The 25,659-nt window shown below is 37.4% G+C and overlaps 1 protein-coding gene across 9 annotated transcripts in view; it reads left to right on the top strand.

The window, feature by feature from the left end:
• The window catches only part of SMYD3 (SET and MYND domain containing 3), a 397,286-nt gene that overhangs the window by 291,801 nt on the left and 79,826 nt on the right, over positions 1–25,659 (top strand). For 5 of the 9 annotated variants that reach the window (XM_039569870.1, XM_039569866.1, XM_039569869.1 and 2 more), the window contains 2 exons: positions 1,355–1,444; positions 25,202–25,269. In XM_039569870.1, the coding sequence (XP_039425804.1) occupies positions 1,355–1,444; positions 25,202–25,269 (158 nt within the window). The remainder of the gene's footprint in view (positions 1–1,354; positions 1,445–25,201; positions 25,270–25,659) is intronic. The other 4 variants (XM_039569868.1, XM_039569867.1, XM_039569871.1 and 1 more) reach the window with 1 other exon arrangement.

The following is a 25,659-nucleotide window of genomic DNA, read 5'->3' as shown; positions in this document are numbered from 1 at the left end:
TACAGATGTACTGGACTGTACTTTGTTTGGCCAAGGTGGAGTTCATTTTCTTCATAGCAGCCCCTGTGGCACTGTGTCTTGGAATTGTGACTAAAACAGTGTAGGAAACACACTCATGTTTTGGCTGTTGCTAAACAGTGCTGGAAAAGCCCCAAGGCTATCTCTTTTTCACGCTCGGCCCTCTCCTAGTGAGTAGACTGGGAAGGGGACATAGCTGGGACATCTGGCCCAAATCAGCCAAAGGGCTATTCTGTGCTGTATAACATCTTTCTCAATGAAAGAAGACCCTGGCATGGGGTAGGGGTGAGGGTTGGTTATTAAACTGTCTTTATCTCAACAGACAAGTTTTCTTGCTTCTTGCCTTCCCTTACTTCTGAGGCAGTGGTGGGGAGGGAGTACTGGGTGCGTGCTTTGTTGCTGGCCGGGGTGAGCCCACAGCACAGCACTTACTGCACAGGTTAATGGAGCATTGGGTTCTGTGGCCCCTGCTGCCTGCGACCTGATTGCCTTAATAAGGATATAGCCAACTGACAGTTCTGTGTCCTTAAACTCTGAGGCATTGAGGAACATTTTCGGGAACCAGAACACCAGGAAAAGTACCATGCAGCTAAACGTCAGTGCCTAATGCTTCAGGATATACGTTAGCATATGTGAGTCATCCAGTCAACATCCTTAATTCTTCTGAAAGAGTTGAATGAAACATAGACATAATTTTTTCCAGAAAAGGTGCTTTTTTTAGATAGACTGAGTTAATAATCATTCAATAAATAAGTACATTCTTCATTTTAACTGCCTGCAGCACTTAGAATTTCCTGTCAAGGTGATGCCACAACTGGATACTTCACATTTTATCTCTCACTGTATCGATGCCACCAAAAAATGCAGTTTAGTCTTTGAGGATCCGTTCTTCACAAGAGGAGATGGTCATAAATATGTGACCTGAGGAAGAACAGGAATAGCAAGGGCATTTTGTGCTACAGCCACTTAGCTGAGGTGAACGGTGAAAGACAGTCCTCTATCTGTAAGGGTTATTCCTAGTATAAGGATGAGGATGGGAAGTCCTAGCACAGTAGATGATCACTTAAATTTCAGATGGCAAGTAAACAGTGAAAGACTAAGAAAACTTTGCAGCACCATTCAGAAGATGAGCATAATTTCTTCTCCAGTTTGCAAGTTTTAAACTTTTCTTTATTGATTGGGTTTTCTTATCGTTCCTTGGAGACTATCTTGTCATGTCCAGTCAACTAAAAGATGTCTAAAACCTGGAATTAGGACTGTGATATAGAAACGTAGGTTTGAACTTCAACAGTCATGAACATTTTTAAAACTAGTGTTTTCCCATGATGCTTAACAGGTAGCATCACCTGGCACTCTGCTTGAAACTTTTGTGGAGAGCAAAGGCATGGAATGCATGGTTATGCTGTTTTCAGTAGCTGATACTGTGGTGAGTAGAAAGTGATGGCAGAGGTGGGCCAGTTACATGACGACTATAGAAATTTGCATTCTAGCTGGTCCTCAGAGATCAGAGGGGTTGGCTGTGACTAGTCTTGATTTCTGATCATAAAAAATTAGGCAGCCTGGGTACCTGTATAGATTTTATATCATTCCTGTCAAAGCATAGACAGTTATCTTGGAAACACTTGTGATCATCCTACTATTGCTTTTTTGGGTGAATGCTTTTGAATGCCTTACTGGACTAGCACAAAACAGTCTGCAATAAGTTTGGTAATGATGAATATGTGGACAAAAGAATACATTTTTTTGCTTAGTTCTGCAGGAAATTTTAATACTGCCCTAGAGTACTGCTGAAGATGATTTCAACCCAGAATTCTTTGTTCCCAGTGATTTTTTGGTGTATAAATTTATGTTCTACCAGCAGTAGTAGAAATGCTCTTTAGTACCAGAGCAAATATTGCACAGATTATAATTTATTTTTTTTTTTACAAAAGTGGTTGCTATTTAAATATAATGATTATAAATAAAAATTTGACAAAAGTTCCTTAGGAGTAGAAGAGAAAAAATCCTTTTTTATAGGGCAGATGTTATTATACCAAAGGACTGACTAAATAATATTGTGAAAATATGTTCTATTTTTTTATTTTCTGCATATCATCTGCTCTCAGGTTTGTATAGAAAAGCACTGGATCAAAACACTTGGAAGTCAATGGGAGTTTTCCCATTGAGTGCCATGAGCTCTGTGCTAGATGCTTATAACTTGTGCTAACATGCTGGACATGGGGAATCTGTTTCTCCAGTGTTCATTCTCTGCTGAAAATGGAGAATGCAGTGTTGTTTTTCTGCATCGCAGTTAGCTGGACAGCCAATAGGTTTTACCTCATCCTGTGCTGATGAGGAAACTAACATCTTTTGATGACCTCTTTCAGCCTGTGCAGAGACCAAGTATAATGTTTGCCCTTCTATTGCCAACACATGATGGTTTTGAGTGTTATTGGACATATGCTAAAGACAGAATTACCTTAGTTTTGACAGTACTGACGCTGCTGTCTTCTTCCTAACTTCTTCTGGTGGCCTTAAAGACCAAAGACAAAATGATCATTAAAGAGAGAATTTACTTCTCAATAAATGAAATTATTTTCTTGGGGGATGTCTGAGGCACATTAATAAGCAATTCCTTGAAAAAATATTCATCACTTCTTACCCACTCATTACCACCTGCAGAAAAAAAATATTTAGATCTGTTTGCTCAGTGATGACAACGTTTCATGATTACATTTCTGCGATGTTATTAAGGTCAAGGGAATTCCTCAATTCAGTTGGTTTTGAGCAAGTAAAATTACAACAAGTATTCAGGGCCTCTTTCGAGAAAACTTTATCCCCATGAACCCCTGAGAGTTTCTTTAAGCACTTAGTATTTGTTATTTATACTTTTTCTTTTCCTCTTGGATGAAAGTACAATTGAGTTAAAACAATCTTTCACTGAGAAGTACTTCATTTACAATAAGTATAACTGTAGTAATTTTATCTGTCACTCAAGATGCTGCTATCTTGTAAAGCTACCTTAAAAAAAAATTGCTGTTTTATTCCCTGGAATAATTGGAAATCACAGTTGGTTAAGCAACATTACAGAAGGTCATCATTTTTAAAAATAAAAAAAATAGAAGCTAGAATTATCCAAAATAGTTGAAGAAAGACCTCTGGATATTTTTTTCACGTAGAAGCGCTTTTTTACGTAACAGTGTTTGAGAAATTGGCATCTGACTGTCAAATATATGAGACAGTCTAATCAAAGTCAGTTAACTCTGGTTAACAGTTCAGATATGTTTGAAACACTGATGTTTAGCTTGTTTGGATTTATGTCACATGAACAAATTCTACATTCCAAGGGGTTTCGCCGTAGCTTGACTCTGGGCTTATTCACTGAAAAAAACAGGGTGTGACATTAGGGCAAGTTGTAGGAAGCAGGAACAAAGGGCCTGAGCTTTTTGTTGTTGTTGCATCACATTCTTATGAAATGGTATTGTAAGCCTCACAGGACAGGGAGAAGACAAAGAAAAACTGGGATACAGAGCTGTAGAGTTGGATAAAACAATTTCTATTAAATGCAGAGCTCTGGGTCACAGAGAGGGTAAGCGATTTGACCAAAGCCACAGAGGAAGTATGTTGCAAGTCAAAGGCTGGAAAATTGGTGCTCAAGTTCTCAGTTATTTTTCTGCAAGAATTAGTGGACATTGCAGAAAAATAACACCTTTTTTCTCATTCACTGTCCTTATCACTCTCTTCCTATACTTGCTACATTTTGTTTTATCTTCTTATGTGACACTGCAAAAAAAAAGTCCAGGAAGGTGGTAGCTGCTATATTTTTACTGATGTGCCATATCGTATCTCAAAGATAATTTAAACAAATTTCTGGTTCTCTGAAGAATTCTCATGCAGTTTCTGAAAACCCTATTAGTATGTTAGGTATTCTACATTTGGCACCACTAGAATAATGATTTTTGACTGAGTGTATAGCCAGGGGACTGTCCTAATTTGCATTGTTAGAATTTTAACGAATACAATAATATCCCTGCAGGTCATTTGCAACCTGTGTATTCTATTTGCTGAAGCAATGTCATCTAAATTAGCATTGTGAGAAGATGATTGTAAATTATTAAGTTAGCATGTCTTAAGAAGTTACTGCCCCTGAGCTGAGATGCAGTAACTGATTGTTGCATGCCTCTCTTTTGTGACAGGCAAACTGTAGCTAATTTAATGCTAATTTAAGTCACTACACAGTGCCTGATTGTCTGACCATACCTTAAAATCTATTCTTTTAAATACTTAGTTTTATTTTTTTTCATGGTAAAGTCTGAGGTTGCTCACAAGCTATCTAAAGCTTATTTATCTGACAGAATCAATACAAGGTCACACACTTTACTCAGATGGTTCAGAAAATGAATTTTGTTCAGGGATGTGTGTGTGGCGTGGGAGGCTGCTGCTGGGTTCAGATTCTGTTTCAGTGCAGGTGCATGGCAGCCCACCAGCCAGAATGGTTGCTCTGGCACAGGAATTGAACACTCTGTCCTTAGGTACAGTGTAGCCTCTGTATCCTCTCTTTGAGTATCCTGCCTTTGAGTTTGCTGTGTTTACTGAAGTAAACAGTGTTGGATGTTGACATCTTTGTATTCAGTAACTAAAGTGGACTTTTCTTGGAAGTCTCTTTAAGTGTTGCCATTCCCTACTCAATGTCTCTATATAGATACAATTTTGGCACATTTTGGAAGGAAGGGCAAGGCAGGAGCCAGAATGATCACTTAGGATTCCTTTATTCAGTCTAGTCTTACATAGTACTGGCACAGGCACAGTGTTTTTGTGGCTGTCAGTGAAGTTCTTCATAGCCATAGAGTTATCTTCAGGAGAAGGAGATTTTCAGAATGAGACAATAAACAGATATGTGCTGTTGGGGGAGCTTTTGGGACAAGACAGGCTTCCGGAATAGAGTGCAGACTGATAGTCGGGAAGTGCTCAGATCCTACGAGTGCTGCCAAAGTAGGGCTCCAGCTAGACAGTTTAAAAACCTAGACAGAGATTGTATCAGGCATATTTTTAGAAAATAATTATGCACATTCTTTTGAATATATAGAATGATGGTGAAAATTGTATCATTCATCAGGCATGTTGGTTTAAAAAACCAAGAGATGCTGTTAGAGCCTGAGAACAGAGACATCGTATCTTTGTGAGAGATTCACAGACGCTTGATTTCATTCATCCACCCACACAGTCTGAGATAAGCATAAGAAAATTGTTCTACTTCAAGAAGGGAAATTAACTGACTTGAAAAGCTGTCTTGGAGGTCAAGGACTTCTATGATAAATCTTCTACATTTTTATTTGATCAATTTTCTGATGTTTCCACATAAGAGTTGGTTGGTTTTATGTTTTCATGTTCTCGGAGCAGAGAATCCACATTTTGTAAAATATACTTCTGTACAGTAAAAAAGAGCGCTATCAATGAAACTGCTGTCAGTACCAATTCATGTACTTCTTGCCATTTTCTTTCCTGTGATAATATTTAATTCATTCGAACCTTAACAGAGATTGCTGTTAAAAAGAAACGAGAGTGAATGTCAGACAAAAAGAATTCAGCAAATGAGTTTGGCCTAGGTAGAATATTTAACATTACAAAGAAAGCAACCAACTTCCTCCCTAATTATATTACATTTTTGTCACTGTCTGATGGATCCTTCACTGTTAAAAATTGTATCAGTACCATGTGAAATCTGTTTGAACTGTGCTGATATGCACAGCTGAGGAACTTGTCCAGTATTACAAGCACCTATTGGGTCTCAGAAGTTGGATGGTCCTAATAGTAACAAGCACGGTCACATTAGCACAGGCATCTTCTAGTTGTTTGTTGACTTGAGAAATCAAATTAACTCAATAGTATGATATGCAGACTGTTTAGCATCACTATTAAAAACATTTATCGCAGTTTTAGAATAATGTCTGTATTTGTGATGTTGGGTGTGCTTTGTAGTGATGTGGCTGGTTGAGCTCCAAGTGCCTGACTCATGCCAAATTAGAATGAGACTTCATTAAAAAAAAAAATGTTACAAATAGGAAATTCCTTGAAAATAATTCAGAAAACTCCCCAAATCTCATAAAGGTTATTGCTTAAGTTAAATGTGCTTGAATTGTATGAGACTGGCATTTCTATAAAATACTCAGATTTTGCAAGACAGCATTTACTGACAAACCATCAGTTAAATCTAGTTTACAGATTATCCTTACTGTTCCTGGGAAGGATCTTCTCCTCTCATTTGGCTGAGTCACAGCTGCTTTTGATTATAATCTCCATAAGAGATATTGTCTGCGTAAAACATAGTTCAGGTACCCTGTCCTATCTAACACCAACCACTATACTTTGGTTAAAATCTTACTTGCTTGAGAACAAAGTGTCTGGTCTGCTAATCTAAATGTTTTTGCACTCCTATATTCATGGCACCTATGGAGTTGCTTTCAACTGTCTTGAAGGAAAACTGAAAAGTTCTTGAAAGCAGCATGAGTCACGCAAGAATTTGCATTTTTCTTTTACTTGGTGTTGTTTCTTAGGCTTATGAACTGATCCTAGAAGGGAAAACTGGTATTTCAAGTGAGACTATGATTTTTATGACAAAAATTGCCTTTTTTTTTCCTGAAAAAGCCTTGTATTTTGGCATTATTCACATAAGGCTATATGCAGTGTGAATACCTGTAAAAGCATATATGAAGGCTTCAGTGAACCAGGAATTTGTTTAAATTGTTTTTGAAATGAGCAAATGGGTGTATGGCCTGAAACCAAAATTTTTCTCATACTTTTAAAAAAAGTTCCATACAGATTTGAATTAAGATTCTCTAGCTGGGGCCTTCTGTGAAAACAGAAGGAAATAAGTTGCTATTCATCCCAACCTGTTCCTCCTAAAGTGGAAAATAGCACAGATTTCATTGTGCACTTTCAATGACTCCAAGAAAAACAATTCATAATATTTGTCCACTGAAAATGAATAGCAGTGACTGTTTTCCTAGATGTGTACATTATTTTCCCACATGCATTATTTTCCTACATACATTTATATATGCCATTTATATGTGTTTTGATTGTCTCAGAAAAAAAACCCACTTTTTTTTTCTTTCCTAAAATTCATTATAGATAACTTGTATTGGGGCCAGAAACTGCACATGCTTTCAATGTACAGACAAGAGTATAATTTTGGAAAATACACTGTTGATGACACTGTTTTTCTTGTGTCACAGAAAAAGTTTGTCTATTGAGGGCTATTTCCTCATGAAAGAAGGGGAAGGGGGAAGATAGCCTTTTAGATCTTTTCACATTTTCTTCTTTCATTGAAAGAAAATAATTTAAATTCTTCCAGAATCTGGTTTTCTTGTCGCACGTGTTTTGAAGGCATCTGTTTACTTACTAGTTTTACACTAAAGCTGCTTTCTGCAGTTTTTTGTTTGGAGTTTCCTCTGTCATGGAATGGGGGGAGGAGGAACAGAAAGTATTTGCTGTCAGGCTGGAATAATTATGTTTCTGTTGCAATTATGTCTTAAATACTGTAATCTTTTTCATAGCAGTATATTGCCATGACCTGGTTCACTGAAGAAAGCAACTCGTGTAAACTGGCCCTGTGCACAGTCAGCGTGGGGGGCTCAGGGCAGGGACAGGGCAGGGACAGGCCAGAGCCCGCTGGTGCCTGCCGGGCACTGACAAGAAGCTCTATCACGTTTGTGCTCCGACAGCCTCAGGGCTTCCTGGTGCCCGTCCTGGCAAGGGCCCTTCCTGGGGAGTCCCCATTCTGGGGGACAAGTGACTTTCCCAGCTCACTAGGAGACAGGAGCCAACTCAGACCTTCTTAGACCCCAAGTCAGAAGTGTTTGGAAAGTATGAGTGCTAACAGGGCACACAAAAAGCACACCAGCTGTGTTCGGTTTTGTATTGAATTTGGAGCCTGACAACTTTAGTGCTGGGTGTATTTTCTGGGTGCCTTCCTGGCCTGAAACGGTCACGCACGTTTGAGGGTGTAGACCTGGCAGCCCCCGCTGCTGCCACTGGCTCCCCTTGCCTGTCAGGGCCCAGGAAAGCTGCTCCCCACGGCAGCCGCTCCCTCGCTGTCAGTGCTGTGCGTGTGGAGAGGCAGCATGGCGCTGTCAAGGCAGCTGCAGCATAGGGGTGGTGAAGGCCCGGCAGCAAGGGAACAAGGTGGGTTGCGCGGCCTCTCATGCCCTGGCATATCACAGAATCACCGAACAGCTAATGCTGGAAGGGACCTCCGGAGATCAGCCAGTCCAACCCCCCTGCCAAGGCAGTGTCAGCTAGAGTAGGTTGTGCAGGAACACGTGGGTGGGTTTTGAATGTCTCCACGGAGGGAGATTGCACGGCCTCCCTGAACAGCTTGTTCCAGTGCTCTGCCACCCTCAGTGTAAAGAAGTCCTTCCTCATGCTGAGGTGAAACTTCTTGTGTTTTAGATAATGTTGCTCCTCATCCTCTCACTGGTCACCACTGAACGCAGAGTCTGGCACCATCCACTTGGCACCCACTGTTGAGATATTTATATGTATTAATGAGATCCCCTCTCAGACTTTTCTTATCTAGATTAAACAGGCCCAGCTCCTGCAGTTGCTCCAGACCCCTCATCATCTTTGTGGCCCTCCTCTGGACCCTCTCCAGTAGCTCATTGTCTTCCTTGTGCTGTTTGGTTGCTCTTGTCCCCAGTACTTCAGGGGTCTCTCTTCCTGGTTTGTGGTTGAGGTTTTAAAAGCACTCTGCAGCTTTATAGGTTTTGGCTGCTGAGGAGATTTCTTTCCCTCCTCTTTGTCTTGCTCCCTTTTGTGTTTTCTGTTGGATGAGTTTGCTGTGTAATGGCAGGTAATGGCCATGCAGTAATCTGCATAAGTGGAGAAAGGCAAATGCAGGCTGAAAATGTACCAGAGAAGTGTGTTGGAGCTACTGCCTGATTTCACAGCATCATGCAGCCAAGACAGAAGACATGAAATAATACATGGCCCCTTAACTGGCGTAACACTGAACAACGCTGTGCCTGCAGCTGTATTACAGCACTGCACATTCAACATGTGCCACAGAGAAGTATAGAGCCAGGAATCCTATTCCAGTTGAGGATTTTATGCTTCTGTTATTTTTCAAATAACGTTAAGATTTTTTTTCTTTCTAACTGTAAACCTTTTGGATACAGTCAAAGACTTAAAATTCCTTTGTATGCCAAACTGCTGCTGAGGTGCTTTGTGTCCTTGGTGTTACATTCAACATCTTTATTCAGTTCTGCATTTCCATTCTTCACAGTGCTGTTGTAACGCTTAACTAATTAATGTCTACACATTGTTTAGTGTCCTTGAGCAAATAGAAATATAAAGCTACACATATATAGGAAAAAACCTAGTATTTCAGGCCTTCTGAACTCTGGTTTCAATGTGTAGTCACAAAACTGAATTGCCAAAGTGAGAAGCAGGAAAGAAGCTTTATGAGAAGCTGCAATGAGGAAAGGATATCCAAAAGCATTACTTTTTTCTTTTCTCCCTACTAATTAACTGCTCCCAAATTATTTTACTTCCCAAAATTGAGGCAAGAAAAATAACAAAAATAGTTATTCCAATAACTAAATGATACCAGGAGAAGAAAAGAAAATTTTATGCCCAAAATAATAATTCTCATCATGGTCTAGGTGACAATTTCTGTGTGGGGTAAAAAATAAAGAATCAATATTTTCTGAGGTTCATTTTTCTGTTAATTGCTACTGTATTAGGGCAGGACTTCTTCCATCTTGTCTTTGGGATTGTGATTTACATTTAAAATCTATGTTGCAATGTATGTAATAAACTACAATAAGCTAAAACCATTAATTTTTAAGTCAGCATACATGTCTGCAGACTCAGCAACTGCCACAATTTTAGTATTTGAGTGTGAATTTTTATTACCTAGTTCATGGTTGGCTTATGAAGTTCAAAAACAGCAACAACAAAAATGAAAGGCTTGAGCTGATTTTAAATGAATTTTGACAGATTTATAATCTGCTATCAGGGATTCCAAAAGTAAAGACAAAAGCTGCTTTTGGAGGGTAAATGATTTCTTGAAAATTATTTGCTTGTTGAAATGAAGGGAATGAACAGGCTCAGATGTTTATTGATTTAAATATGTAGCATTTTTATTTGTGAATGATTTTGAAATTGGTAATATCTAAGCTCAGTTATTGTGCAGTTAATTACTATGGACACTTGGTTTGCAAAATGTGTGGCTTTACAGCTAACTTCTGCCAAAGACCACATTGTTAAATAACATCTCATTTTTTAGACATACACATGAAGTGGCATGGGAGTATGTTCATAGTCATGCACACAGATCTCCAGAGAGAAGTCTGAATAAGTAAATATCAGTGAGGTTTATTTTGCAATTGTCATTTTATATGTCTTGGAATAGATGTGTCAGATTTGTATAAATAAAGCTTTTAAAATAATGGCTTTTATGTAAAAGTTCAGTCATTATTTTTTGTTTTGACTAAAACATCCCTGCTTCTGTCTTCCCACATACTGGTAGTGATGCAGATCTCCTAAAGCCTGATCAGCTTTCCTGACCTTGGCTGTTGTTATCCAGTCTTAGGGAAGTATTGTGGAACAGATCAAGTTAGTTTTAGTTATCAAGACCAAGTGTTCTTCGCTTGATTTCTCACTTTAACATGTTACCACTGGTAAAAGATTTCTGCATTCATTTCTTTAAGTATTGTCAAGTACTACTCAGTGACATATGTATTAATAAGAAGCATGTAAAAAAGTCACCCAGCACATCTGTTATTGTCTTCTTCCCATCTCAGGCACAGATCCTGGGATTGGTGCTGGCTATTCTGCCTCAGGAATCCTCCCAATGGCCAGATTCTGCATGAAAATCATATGTGTATTCAATAAAAAATAAATTTAAGGTTAGCATTTCCTTTCTTACGGTAGTCCCACTGATGGGACTTAAGACACAGTAAGCCATGTAACACAACTGAAATAGCAATATTTAAGTGAATGGATGAGCCTTTCATGGGGCTAGGTTTGCAGGGTGACTTACTGAGGCAGATAAGAAAGGGCAGCAGTAACATGTGAGCCACCCTTTTGAGGTTATTGAGAAAGCTCAGCGGAAAACAAAACTTCTCTGTAAGTGCTTGCATGAGCATGATCTCTTTCTAAAACAAGAGCAAAGCATGGAGATTTGTTTCTCCATCATCAAATGACTGAGTAGTTCGTACAAAGGTAGGTGACAATCTGAACCTTTTTACTTGTAAAGCAGCAGAAGAGAATAATTCTGTGGTCAACGTGTCAGTACTTGTTTGTTCAGTCATTCCTACGTTAGACAATTGACAGTGCAATATCCAAGTGATAGATGCTGACCAGGTACTATGGTGTCAGTCAATGGACTCCAGTGTTTCTGCAGCCCGCTTTCCAAGGCAAGGCATGTGATATGTAGCCCCCAGTTGTCCCACTGATATTAACTCCTTAGTTAATAAGAGACAGATTTTATGAATTGGTGAGTGTGCCTTGGAGCCAGGGACCTTGAGAACCATGGGCAGGTGAAGCTTCAGTTTCAGAGAGTTGAATTCAGCCCTGCATCTATGTGCAGAGGCAAAAACTACTGCTGGCCATTGACTGCCACACTGACGCCTTTGAGGTCACACCAGCAGGCACTTCCAGGTAAGTACTGTGTCTGAGCTGGATTGCTGCTTAGAACTACTGAGTGAATTAAGTTGTGCCATAATTTTAAAAACAAAACTCTACCTATATTCTGTTGCAGTCTGCATATCATAACACATTTGAGCTGCTGGTGGAGGAAATTAAGCACTATTAGCCTTGACTTGTATTTTGCCAGATTCTCTCCTTTACACTGTGTCCACAGACTGTTAATAAGTACTAACTAAGAAGCAAGTTAGCTGTTTGATCTTGGTTTTGAATACATCACCTCATGTAGTTTTGGGCTCTATTTTATTTCTCTTTATTAATTCAGTCATTTTATAGTGTTTGTTACTTTTTCTTCTCCTGCTTCTTATCTTCTTTGTTAAAAATCATGGACATGTAACTCAAGGTTTGGAGATATAGTTTTGAGAAACAGATGTAGAAGTCTAAATTTCATCCTAAAGGATAATTTTCACATATTTGGTTTCAATATATTACACAATCTGAAAAACAGATTTAGAAGATCCATCAAGCAGTAATAGCTCAATAGATTCTTCGATGTGGTGCTATCACAGTGAGAATAAAATGTCAAAAAAGTAGTAACAGTGAAGTTTAAGATAAGTACTTTGTTCACGTCTAGTAAGAGCTTTGCCAATGAAAAGGGGCACCTGTTTCAGCTTCACTGAGGAGGTCATGTTACTGACTGTCCATCGAAAAACAGTTGGACTCAGTCTGGAAAGACTGGCTACAAAGGCTAGAGCATGATTCAAACTTTCAAGAAAAAAATTTTTTTTGTTAGGATTAAAAACAAGCAAAAAAACCAAACAAAAACAACACAAAAACCACAAAAACCAAAACCAAACCAAAACCAGGGAAGTGTTTGGTATTTGAAAGCTTGATATTATGGAGTCTTGTTATAAGACCTAAAGGTTACAATTTTACAATTTCACACAGCTGATTTATATTTTAGATGAATGGCCAAAAGTAGCAAAGCATGTAAAATACTTAAAAAATACATTTTAACTGTAACTTAAACAGGAATTGATGGAATAAATTACTCTTTTCTGTCATAACATGTAAACAAGAGAATTATTTCCACATTGGCGGAAAAAGGAATGAATATACTTTGTTCTCATATGGCTCTCATAACAAAAACTAACAATGCAAACTTACCTAGTGTGATTTTGTAATTTTTGTTTTAAATTCTTATTGTATCATGAAAGATTCCTTAGAGTGAAATGTCTTGGGTTTTGGAATTACTATGCATGAAAGTATAACAATTTAAAGGTAAAATTTTCATATGCAGCCAAATCAGATGAGAGACAAGTCATAAATGAAAGGAAAATATATTCTTAAATAATCATAGCCGAATACTCAATTTTAAAGATCCTAATTCACCACAGAAGAATGTATTTTGGCATGTAGGGTTTTGGCATGATGTTTGTGTAAAAAACAGTATGAACATAAGGAGGGGAGTTGGTATCATAATGTGTAGGAGAAATGCAGCACTAGATTTGAATAACCTTGTGCCTTGTAGTTCGTATTTCTGATCCAATTTTGCACTTTCTTTAGTTCTGTGATGATTACAAGAGAGCTTTGTGGTGTAAATTTGGAGTTTTCATTTGGAGGTGGGGTGAGGAATTCGCTAGGATCTACTACAGTTGTTGTGACCAAAAATGATTATGTTCTTTGCTGTCACCCTGCATTTTGTCAGGTGTAATAGAAATGCCAGCTGCTCCTCATCACTTGCTGAAATCACTGTTTTCTTGTCGTGGGTACATGTAAAGATCAGATTTGCACAAAATGGAGAAAAAAGCTCAAATTAGGGAGTATGAAAACTGTAGATAAGGATTTGCTGAGAGTGAATCTGCATATCAGAAAAAAATATCATGAAACACTAGGAGAGTGTTGTGATTCAAAGGGGTATTTTGTAAATATTTTGTTAGTTTTGTAAATGCATCACAGCCCTCTCAGCCTTGGAATGTATAACATACTACCATTGTCATTTTCTGAGTGAACAGAGTGTATGTTGGGACTTTGAAATATAGAGGTCATGTTCTTAAAATTTCTGGTATCATGAATCTAGGTTATGAAAACTATTGACTTAACTTAAGAATTGTAACATAAAGAAAATTGAAAGAAAGCATCAGCTTTCCAGGATACACACTGGTAATTACTTTCCTGGTCTTGAATATATAAGGGAGATTATACAACTTTTCTTGTAAAGAAACTTTGATACTTGTTCATAGGCAAAAGTGTCACTTTCCCATGAAAAAATGTATTGTTATGGCAGTAAGTGGCACTTTGTAAATGGCCATATATCATTTGGGTGCTGGGAAAACACAAGCATTTTTGATAAATGCAGTTTCAGTGCCTTTCAAGGTATCTCAAGGTCAGGGGAAAAAATGAAAAAAAAATAGCATGTTATTTTTAAAAATGTTTGCTCAACTTCCATGTTTCACTATTCATACTATCTAATGATATCACATCTACTGTGTCGGTTTTAAGAAAGAAATTTTTGATTTTTATTTTATTATTTAAGGTTAATATGGGACATGTTGTGTTAGGAATTAAGCAAATCAAAGTTTGTAGACTTTTGATATTGAGGATTTTTTTTGTCGTAAATGTGCAGAATTTTAACCACGTGGAATTAGATCACTCAATTTCAGTGCTCAGAGAAATTTTATTTTAGGTTCACCTTATGAACTTTCTTCCTACCTGATTGTTGTTTTGCGTAACTCATCTGGTGCCACTGAAGTCACTGCCAATTTACATTAAAATAAGTGCAAATTTTGTGCTCTTACTTGTGTTGCAAGCTTCAAAAAAAACCACGTGGAGTTTAGACAAAGATAAACGAACAGGGAGTGGATTATTTTGTTTCAAGCTTATTTGTACAAAGGTATATTCTTTATCAATGAATGTTTCTGAGAAGTTGACAGATTCTGACTGTTAGATTTAGTTCATCTTGTAGAGGTGGGGAAAGCCCTGTTCATCACAGAAATGCTCTTAGGAGGTTTCTTTGCTGCTGAGTTTGTGAAAGGGCAAAGGTGAAGGAGTGGGGAGAAAATTCTTTTGCTAACACAAGTATTTCCTGTAGACAGCAATTACATACAGGTCTGTGAACTTTAGTTAGCTACCCACAAGCATTTGAACTGTGAGCTCAATGTAGTGTTTGTACAACCTTCCTTTATTTCCAAGGTATCTGGTAGAGACTTTTTAAAAATTAAATACTTTTTTTTTTCTCCTGTTACAAGTGAAAGATCAAATAATGCAATTATTTGACCATTTTCTCACCAATTTACAGTCTGTGTACCCTAAGAGAGTTCATTAAGTAGGAAGCATACATAGAAGCTCAGCTTTTTCCTGACTTTTTCTGCAAGCTATGATTCTAACTGTGCTACTCTATATCTAGCTATTTTACAGTGCTTTTGTCAACTCATTGCTAGATGTTCCTTGACACGGAGTTCTGTGCTTGAGCTTAATTTGGATTAAATTGTACATTTCCTTTTCTCTGTGGCTCTTACTCAAATGGAGGTGTTGCTTAATGCTGCCTCTAAGTCTTGTGTGTTTATTCCTAAATAGTAATAGTGTATAGTAACAATGAGGAAAATCTGTATAATGGCTACATCTAATCTGGTACAATAAAGAAAAATACTATTTCAAAGGAAAATGTATTCTAGTCAGTTGTAGGTAGAACAATATCCTGCGAATTTTCTGTTTTGTTGAAATAGTGGCCTTCTGCTAAGGAATTCTGATGGATGGGATGGTATTTCTGGATACTAGTTTATGGAGTACAGGCATTGTGGGTTCTGAAAGCCTTGATCCCATGTAACCACCCAATATATGTACATGGTCCCTTCTCTTGGCATAAAAAGCAGTTATTTTCTACTAATACTTTCAAAAGTCACAAAGGAATCCAAGCAAATTGTGAAAGGGGCTTCCTGTAACTTAGTACCAACTATTCAGTCATTTCTGATTGGACCAGGTTGTAGCATCCCGAGCCTTTCAAGCAAAATCCCTCTTCCTGGCCTGAGAAATACAGCTCTGCAATGTTCTCATTTAGGTCCTGGGTGCCACATGCACCCTGTGGTCCAAAGGAGACCAGGACCACAGAGCAGGATTGGGGGTTTTTTTTTTTTTATTTAACTCCTGTCAAATATAGCAGAGAATGCTTGCAAATTGTGTTTGGTATTGTTAGACATCATTGACTGACCATGGTTTGTCATCAAATAGGATCATGCAAGAATGCTGGACTAGCACTGGGGGAATGAGAAAAGGAGCAGCATCAGCACAAAAGCTGTATCTCACTGTAACTGGACATGTATGAGCTGTGTTGAGATGTGTCCAAGTGTTATGAAATTCCAAAACCAGAATTATTTCAACTGTTTCCTGATCATAGCATTGTTTGAAAAAATAGCCCCAAAATAGAGAGATACAAAATAAATGCTGGCTGGAAACCCTTGGGGAGTTGATTGTTCAGAGATACTAAGAATGCACACATCCTGTAGAAATCCAAGAACTCATTGAATACAGAGTGCTTGAGTTATAGAGGCCTTAAATTTACTGCTTTACCTTTAATTTGTTCTATGCCTCACATCACATCTTTAAGTCAAATACTGTTCTATTTTGTACTTATATTGAGTTTGAGTTATATATTCTGTCTTATCATACTGCTATTTTCTGATATGGGCATATTCACCTTTTTGTGTCAGTGCACATGCTTAGAGCAGTTTTCCCTTTCCATCAGGAAGACGTCTACAACTGTGCCCTGGACTTAGCAATCTTTTCAGTGCCTTCAATAGGCCACTACCCTTTTTCCCCAGAAGACCTCTCATTAAGGCAATCAGCTGGGTATTTCAGTGTTTCAGAATTGAATACAGAGTGAGCTTTTTGTTTCACAGTTTTATTTTGTCCTGTTAAACTTCTAATTGCCACCTGGACTTGATATATTTGATTAATATCAGGTGGTACTGCACTCCTTTTTGCCGTCCCTGGACAGGCCTAGCCTGCGTCAGACACATCACCTGCTATGGAACACTAGCATCAGTCATTGTATCTGACAGCACAGTTCATACACATTCCTGTGGAAGGAAGGTCTACGAGTGAGCAAAAAACATTCTGCAGGCATATGCTAACCAAGTGTTTAAAAACTTTAAAAGGAGAGTATTTTATTTAAGATATTCTACACTGGCATTTTGCAAACAGCTCATATAATTGGCAAATTATACTTTTACACACAATTTAAATGACCTGCTCTCAGAAGATATTTGACTGTTAACTATCTGGAAGAACATAATACATGATTCCCATTGTCTTATTTGGAAATTCTTGATTTCCAAATACCTTTAATGGATAGAAAGGGGTTTATACCACAAAAGGTGATACATTTACAAAAGGATATGTCTGATGTCCTGATTTTAGAAGTAGTAATGTCACTCAGGAATACACTGGAAAATAAACAATAGCTAAGTAACTTAAAACCTTTTTAAATATATAATTTTTTTTTGCTTTATCGATATGATGAAAAGAACAATACTTATTCCTTTTGATAAAGCTATATGTCAAAAGCAAAGCAATATTAGTTTACCTATAGAGAAAAAGCATAAGAAAAATGGAAGGAACTGGCAGCAGTATCAGTGTTCTTTCAGGCTTCAATGCACTAACATTATAAGAGCCTGAAATTTTGTTTGGTTAATACAAAGCAAAGCAGGTTTTGGTTAGCCTTGCTTGTCAGTGATCAACAGGCAGATTGTTGGTGTCGTATGCTTCCACATGGGGTTTCTGTGTATTTCTTATCACCATACTAAAAGAGAAAAACACTCTTAGGTTCAGTTCTAAAACTCCCCAGTCATCTCTGTTTTAGGTTGTAAGTCAAGCAGCAAAGTGAGATTAGTGCTGGTTCAAAAACCACATGCTGCATATAAAAAAGAAATTGAAAAAAAGTGGATTTTTTTCCTAAAAAATGGTTTCCATGTTTCTAAATTAATCAAGTTTAATGTTTTTTGTTGCTCATTTTAGAAGAAGTTTCAAACTCAAGCCACTTATCTACACTTGTTTAAGTTTTTAGGATTTAAAAGTACTCATTTCATGCCATTACATTTTGGAAGAGATGTTTCTTTTTTTTCCTACCCTTTTTGAAATTTTCTTCTCTTCGAACATTCTCAGCTTTTGTGCTTTCAGAAACTTCCTGGTGGAAACAATTTTAAAGTGAGGGTGTGAAAAAAGTTTGTTATATTGCCTATATAATACCTATATATTCCCTATCCGCTCCCCCCAGTAGAAAAGATATTGTTGTGCAATAGCTGAAGAGTGAGGAAGAGAGAAAGAAGAGAAGAGAAGAGAAGAGAAGAGAAGAGAAGAGAAGAGAAGAGAAGAGAAGAGAAGAGAAGAGAAGAGAAGAGAAAGAAGAGTGAAAAAAGAGGCAAAAATTCCATTAAGCCAAGCAGGCCAAATCCAAAGACTTATGGTTGATGAACTTCAAGAGGTAAATATACTTGAAGGTCTAGCTCAGCAAGCACCTCCAAAAGGAGTAACAAGTATATTGCCTCTGTGATAATAAAGTCATCAAACAATGAAATATTTAAGTTAGAATTCCTCTCACCTATCTTAAACTGCTTAGCAATTTGGTAGGAGGAAATCATCTGGGTAATGGAAGGAGGTGGTATATAGTACTTTATTCCACCCGTGTTATTAGCTGAAGTTATGTAAGAGTAATTCATTAATGTTTTGCTTTTGCCTATGTAATATTCATACAAGCATCTGTAGCTGAATCTCACCCTAATTATTCATATTAAGTCCAACTTTTTTTTTCTTTAATATACCATTACAAAGTATATAAACATCTATCTGTAACAAAATGGGAAGACAAATACAAAATCAGTTAATGACTCCTGGATGCCCATGAAGTTTGATTCCATTCATAAGCAAGCAGTGTGTTTTCAATAACTGGGCATGCAGTGGCTGTTGAAATCAAGTTAATAACTCTGCCCCATTTCACAGGAGCGGAGTTACCAGTAGGAAAATGAAGATGAAGAGAAGGACGTCGTGCTCCTACTCCACTCCAATTAATAATGGCAAATGCTGCAAGCGTACTATAATGTGACACATTAGTGACTTTGCAGCTCCCACTCTCCAGTTCTGCTCCAGAAATAGATGCATTTCAGTTCTGTTCCAAAAAGCAGGAACGATAATAACATTTACAGAGCTAGGTAAAAGCTAGAATTTCACCAAGGTGAACATGAGACTTGCTGACTGTTGTCAGAGGAAAACTTGTGAAAAGGTTGCACAAAACTTTTAATGGGAGTCCTACAAAACTTCAAGATATTTTGTTTTATGCTAAGAGTGCAATAATTTTGCATGTTTCAAGCTTTACCTTTTCAAGTCCAGGTTTATAACTACATGTTGCACGTGTTCAAAAAAAAATAGGTGCCCATAGCAAACATAACATTTGTCCAAGTAATGATGGCTTTGAAATTCTTAGTAATCAAATATATTTAGCTGCATAGATAAATATTTTTATTTGAAAGACTGTGGTATGTAGAAGTATGTGTGGGATTAAGGAGAGAGGAGGTAATTTGCCATGACCTATTTTCATTCCATTTCAATCAAAATTGCACCACTTAGCTGAGTACTGTAAAGGGATTGCCTGAAGCACACTTGCACTAAATTATCTGTTAATGTCAGGCTGAATTTCTGGTCTCCTGTCTTGTAGGTGGTGACAGGCTTTCTGCAAGGGATACCTGTGTTCTGCACACTCATCAGAAAACTTCATGTGCCAGGATAGCAAAAAAGGCCAGAAATACTGTTAGTTGATGTGAAAAAAGATGTCCAAAGGTTTGAGATGAAGAGCTAAGAAAGCAGCTGGAAATGCATATCTTTGTTGTAACTAGCTCTGCAGTAACAGCAGTCTTTCACTCAGCCAAAATGTTGATGCTTTGGCACAAGAGATTAATAGGAAGTCTTTGAAGTAAAGTTAAATACTTGTGAATTCAGTCAAGGTGTGAAACAAATTCTTCAATTGTCATGGTTTTGCAGCACACTTTTGCTTCTGAGCAAATATCATGAACAGTTAACTACTTGTGCCCTTTACTTAGTCTGGGTATCTAAATAAGAAAACTTTCCCTAAATTCTTCTAATATGTTTTGATTTCTGTCTGGATGCATTTGGACAATACTCTTGGGCCCATGGTGCGATTCATGGGGATGGTCCTGTGCAGGGCCAGGAGTTGGACTCAATGATCCTTGTGGGTTGCTTTCAGCTCAGCATATTCTGTGATTCTGTCAAAACACTGAAGAATCTTCTTTTTTTACCCCTTCAGCAATTTTCTTCTTTCTGATATTTCTTTCATCTCATTTTGTTTCTGTGGCTCCCATGGAAGCCAATAAGTAAGTCCTGAGTTGACTGCAATGTAGAATTGGATTCTAAGCTCCTGATATAGTGAAAACATGTAAGCATGTATGTATATATAAGGCACAAAGGTCTAATTTTCAAATGTGCCGTGTTACAGGGCTCCTTTCAGCGCAGTGTTCAGGTAGCAGATGCCTTCCCACCATGGACAGAGCAGAGATTTCAGAGTGAGAAGCTTGTCTGAATGGAAAGCCTGTATGTCCTGGGCTGTTTGCACAAGCAGTTGAGTGAAATACACGCAAAACAGGGCCTTGACAGGTCTGTCACTGCTGTGGCATACTGAGCATTACGGTTTAGCACTGTTGCTCTAGTGCTCTGTGTGCCAAATGAAGTCATTAGCGGATTTGAGATCTATCAACCATCTGTGCCTGTTATCTGTTCATCCTCAAGTGGGAAAGAGCTATCAGTGCAGAGCTGTAGTGGGATGTGGTGGTTCTAGAAGGTCTCTGGGGTATGCCTTGGTCATTTGAGGTAATGTGCCCCCCACATAGCATTTACTGCTCGCCCCTTCCTCCTGGAAAAATGTTTGAGTCTCTTGACAAGCCTATTAACAAGAGAACTTGTTGCGGTATCTTTTGTTAAATATTTGGCTATGACCAGTGACACCCAGGCAGCTTTGGTTTGAATGAGAAACTTAATAATCCGTGAAAGGGCTTTTTTAATATATATTTTAAATTTACATTACATTGGGTTAATAAATTAGAGAGAAAAAGGATTCGTTATGGCTTTCTTCCTGGTGGTGGATGAGAATACACCAGCTGTAACACACCGTTTACAGAGATGGCTGGAGCCATTGTATATCAGAGCTGAAAATTATATTGACCCTCTCAGTGCAATATACCCTTTGGAAGTCCTTGGGAGGGTTTCTTACATGTGTTGTAAGAGCTGCCTCCCTATGTTGCAGTAATAGGAACACGTGGAGACAAAATGATTGATTATTACCCTTGTTGTTTGTAATTTGATCAGTGCAGCGTTAGCCAATAATGATTTGTTTTCTTTCCCTTACTCCCTTATTGATGTATTCATTGTCTGAGTGTCTGAAATTCCAAATCTGGAATGTCCTGCCATCAAGTCTAACTCTGCTTTATTGAACCCGAAGGCAAATCCTCAGTATCAAGCTATATGCATGAGGTCTGAACTAAAAGCAAATTCAGTTACTGAACTGAAGCCTCTGTACTCTGTCAAATGCAAACACTGAAATAAATCATGGCTGTCCACTAGACTCTGAGTCTGACAGAGATTGCTCAGACAGTAGCTTTAGACATCTTGAGAACAGTGACCACTTTATGGGGTAAATTTACAGAGTTTTCATTAGTCACTCAGAGAGAAAATCATATTTAACAGGTTGCGATAATTTTTGTTTGGTGACAAGCTATGCCTGAGAGTATTGGCCAGTCAGTAAAGCTGGTTTACTCATTGTTAACTCAATGTCTTCTGCTTGTGTTACCTTACTGAGTACAGCGTACTTCTCTAAAATATGTGCAGCCTCAAAAGATCAAATCTTTTTATTTAATTCAGTCAGTTTATATACTATTGTTGGTTGTTTCAAAAAGCAGCTTCTTTTAAATAAACTTGCCGGATTTATTGCCATGGAGCCAGCTCAAACACTATGAAGTGATTCTATAAACTGTTAGGTTATAGACTAGAGCTCTCTGGCCAATCAGGCTGTGATGATAAACCTTGAGAGATCTAGAATATTTGGAAGTTTTGCATTTTGGAGGCTTGAAAAGTTTGTGACTCCCCCCTGAGAATTTTCCCTCGGTTGTCATGCTGGGTGATGTGTTTTTTTCAGAAATTTTAGAGATAGCAAGGAATTTGTCTTTGCACTTTGAAGTTCTGAAATATATGGCAATTTTCTTTCTTTGCTGGTATAACAAACTCTACGAATACTTGGTTGTGTTTCTATATGTGGATATACTGTCTTAGTGCTTTGTAGCTGGACAGAGAGGAATTTTTAGAGGAATCAGAAGGGACAAGCACAAATTAAATTACTGAGATAAATGATTCTGCAGGAGTTAAGATGACAAGGGACATGCCTTTGTATGGAATAATACAGTTATTGAAGAACTCGATTGCTGAGAATTGTTTATTTTTCTTATTTTAAAATCTGTGATCACATAGAATCAGAACCTGCTTGTAGGATGAGGAATAATGCGGGTCAGTTAAGGCGGAAAAAAATAGCATAAGGTAACCATGAAACTTGAAAGAAATACTGTGATGCATGAGAAAAACATTTGTTTTGCCTTGGCTTTATGTGTTTCGGTTTTCTTTCCCCTGGAAACAGAGTTAGTTAACTTCCAGTCCCAGTAGGCTTTGATCTGTGAACAATTGCCTCAGGAACAAGCAGCATACCCATGCTCTCCTGCAGCAACACTGGATACTCCAGATTTTGCTGTTATTTGAGCTACATCTGTGAATTTTGGGAAGCTAAGAAAACTTATTTTTCTTTGGGTGTTCCCTAAAAAAAATGCCATCTTCCTTTTGTTCCTTGGGAGTTGTGGTCTACAACATCAACTCTTGTTTCAAAATCTCATAACTCGCCGTGATAGAACAGATATTTAACTCATATTTAAAACATCCTAAAAGTTTGTGTAAATAGAAGTGTGATTTCTATTTACACAATAGAGGTGATTTGGTAGAGTTTTAGAAACTTTCTAACAATTCTAAAAGAGAACAAAAAACCAACCATATAGTGACAGACTATGAATATTTCATATTTTATACCTGTTGTAGGCTGCTAACTGTCTACGAAGGATTGTCATTGTATCATAGTTTCTCACACTGTGAATGGTGAGATCTTCCTCCTCTCACCACTCTATCTCAGTTCCTCTCTCTCCACTTGCTGAGCACAGAAAGCAGCCATTACTAAGGTTACTATTTGTAGTACACACAGGTGTCACTGTTGGATTTTTTCCATTCCTGAGTTTAAAAGGGGGGGGAAAGATTGTCTTCTAGGAGATTAAAAAAACCTCATAGCACCTAACACTTCTTATGCCTCTGGTAGGATTGTGCACTGAATCATATAGCTCAGAATTCATGGGACCAGTTAGGCTTCTGCCTGTGTTTATGTATTTAAATACTTTTTTAGATCTGTATACTTCGGATTCCCATTATTGTATTTGAAACTGCAAATAATTATAAACTAGATGGCATTTCACTGCCTCACTGGGATATCGAGATGCACGTGCATACCATGAAAATATCTAAGAGAGGTTAAAAAGTGCCTTACAGGGAACTACTATCGAAAGTAGCTCTTCATGTCTGAATCTCAGCATATTCATTCATTTCAAATATTTCTTTGCATTTATCCTGGTATAAAAAAACTAATGCATGTTTCAAAAATAAAGAAGTAAAACTATTGTGACTTCTGTGTGTAAAACTTTTCGCATAATAGAATACATAACTTTAATAGAAAATGATTAAACAGTCTCAATAACTCTATGATGATCAAAATTCAATATATTAATATAAATATGTTATGGTAATAATAAGAGATTTGCAAGAAAGAGGAGTTAATTTGTTTCTAAGAGATGTTTGACCTCTGCTACTTTATGATCTGTTAGAGAGAGCTAAGGCTCACAAAAGCTGGCTTTCTTTCTATTTTACCTGGAAGGCATTATTTTTTCAATAAATACCAAAATCAAGTCAATATTTTTAGAACCAGGATAATTGCCACTTGAAATGGACTAATCTTTGCTCAGAAGTTGTCTGACACTTTATATCCAACGTCAGCAGGAAAGAAATAATTAAGATGTATGATTTTGGTAATTGATAGGGAACATTTGAATGGGTTACATAAATAATAGACTAATCAAAGTATTGTTTAACAGTTTACAAAAAACACATGCCCTACTGCACATACATTTATTTAAATTAATGTTGCTGTCAGAATTTATGAGAAATTTTTAAAGAGGATTTCATTTTCACCTTATGGTTAATGCTCTCATAAATAATAATTTGTCAATTTATAGGATAAGTTATACTATTAAATTGTTCAGCATACCTCTTTAAAACATAGGTGTGCATTTACCGTTCTGGACAATTACTCTGTGGATAAAACTGCAACTTTCAAATCTCATTTCCATGTCTGCCAAATCCTACTCTTACTCATTTTCTGTTCTAATGAGAATTAACAGTATTAATAATCCAGTGCTATGCAGAAGAGACCTGGGACTTTTCTTTCATATGCAGTATCATGCAGTATTTTTCTAAATACGATATTAGTATGTCATTGACCAACATATCTAAAAAATAAATTAAAAAACCTCAAAACCAGCTCTTTCCCAAAAATCAAATATTTTAAAAATACACTCACAATTGAGTTCTGTTGGGTTTTTTTTAAGAACATGAAAGTTATACTTGTTAATCATTTGCTAAGTGTTGATATATCTTGAACACCAAAAAAGCTCAGTCTCATAGTTTGGGGCAGGACTATATCTGCTTACAGGAATCTTCCATTCTTCCCCATTCTTTTCTAAAACCACTTTAATTGTGTATGACTGTATAAAGGAACAATATACTTACAATCTGAATATTTGAAATTAAAGAAAAGGTTGTATTTCTCTTGAATTGCAATTCGATCATGTTTTGTTATTGGATCTTCTACATGCAAACTAAAATACCCATAATGTGAAAGATACACTATTGCACAGTCTTTGCATTTATTTGTGCCTGTATCAGGTTGCCACAACTGAGGCTGCTATTTACTTCGAAACTGTCCCATATATATTCTTTGGGTTCCATTGCTACTCATTAAAAGGTGCTGTGACAGCCTGGGATCAGCAGAGACCCCTCATGGAAACAGCCACTCTTCATCAGTAGTCATCTGTTAGGTTGTTTCTGGGCTGAGCTTCTCAGGCTCTGTGTAGGGTGGCTTTTTTTCCTTCTCTGGACAGGAAAGTAGGGCCCCTGCATGTGTTTAACCCCACATTTTTGCAGGATACTAATATTTCTGCTTTTAATTGACAGCAGTTTTACAGGAGAGTGTGTCCCAGATGTGATTGCTCTAAAATGAAAGAGTACCAGTGTTGGTCTTGAATGTTTCCCATCCAGTTACCATTTGCCCCTTCATTTTATTTTGGTAGGTTTTTTTCACTTGAGTATGGGGTTTCCAAATAATTCTGGTAATCCTGGATTTTTTCCCTTGTTTTTACAGGTGACCTGTAACTGTTTCACCATCAGCAATGGAGAGATGCAGGATGTTGGTGTTGGCCTGTATCCCAGGTACTGTGGACACTGTTTCATTCACAGGCAAAATCTATGTCAGTTTTTTTCTCCTTTTTTCCAAGGTAGCTGTAAGGGACATCAAAGCAGCAGGTAACATGTCTAAATGAGAAACTGGGAAATGGAAATTAATTAAAGGAGAGTAAAAAAATATGATCTAGTTGAAAACATTCTTCATAGTCCTGATTACAGCATTAAAACAATTTATATAGTATACATCTTTATATTTTATTTTTATGGAGGTGGTAGTCTTTTCTAAGTAAGAATAAATGCTGACACCAAGAATGTGCGACTGGGACTAGTTAAGGGAAACCTGTTCAGCGATGCTTTAGAATAAAGATATTTTGCACCTGAGAGCCTTCAGAATTAGTAATTAAAAGAAAAGATTGA

The sequence above is a fragment of the Corvus cornix genome, chromosome 3 (genome assembly GCF_000738735.6).
Source record: "Corvus cornix cornix isolate S_Up_H32 chromosome 3, ASM73873v5, whole genome shotgun sequence".
Classification (NCBI taxonomy): Eukaryota; Metazoa; Chordata; class Aves; order Passeriformes; family Corvidae; genus Corvus; species Corvus cornix.
The sequence above is the reverse complement of the archived record's forward strand: the minus strand, read 5'-3'. Positions and strand labels throughout refer to the sequence as shown.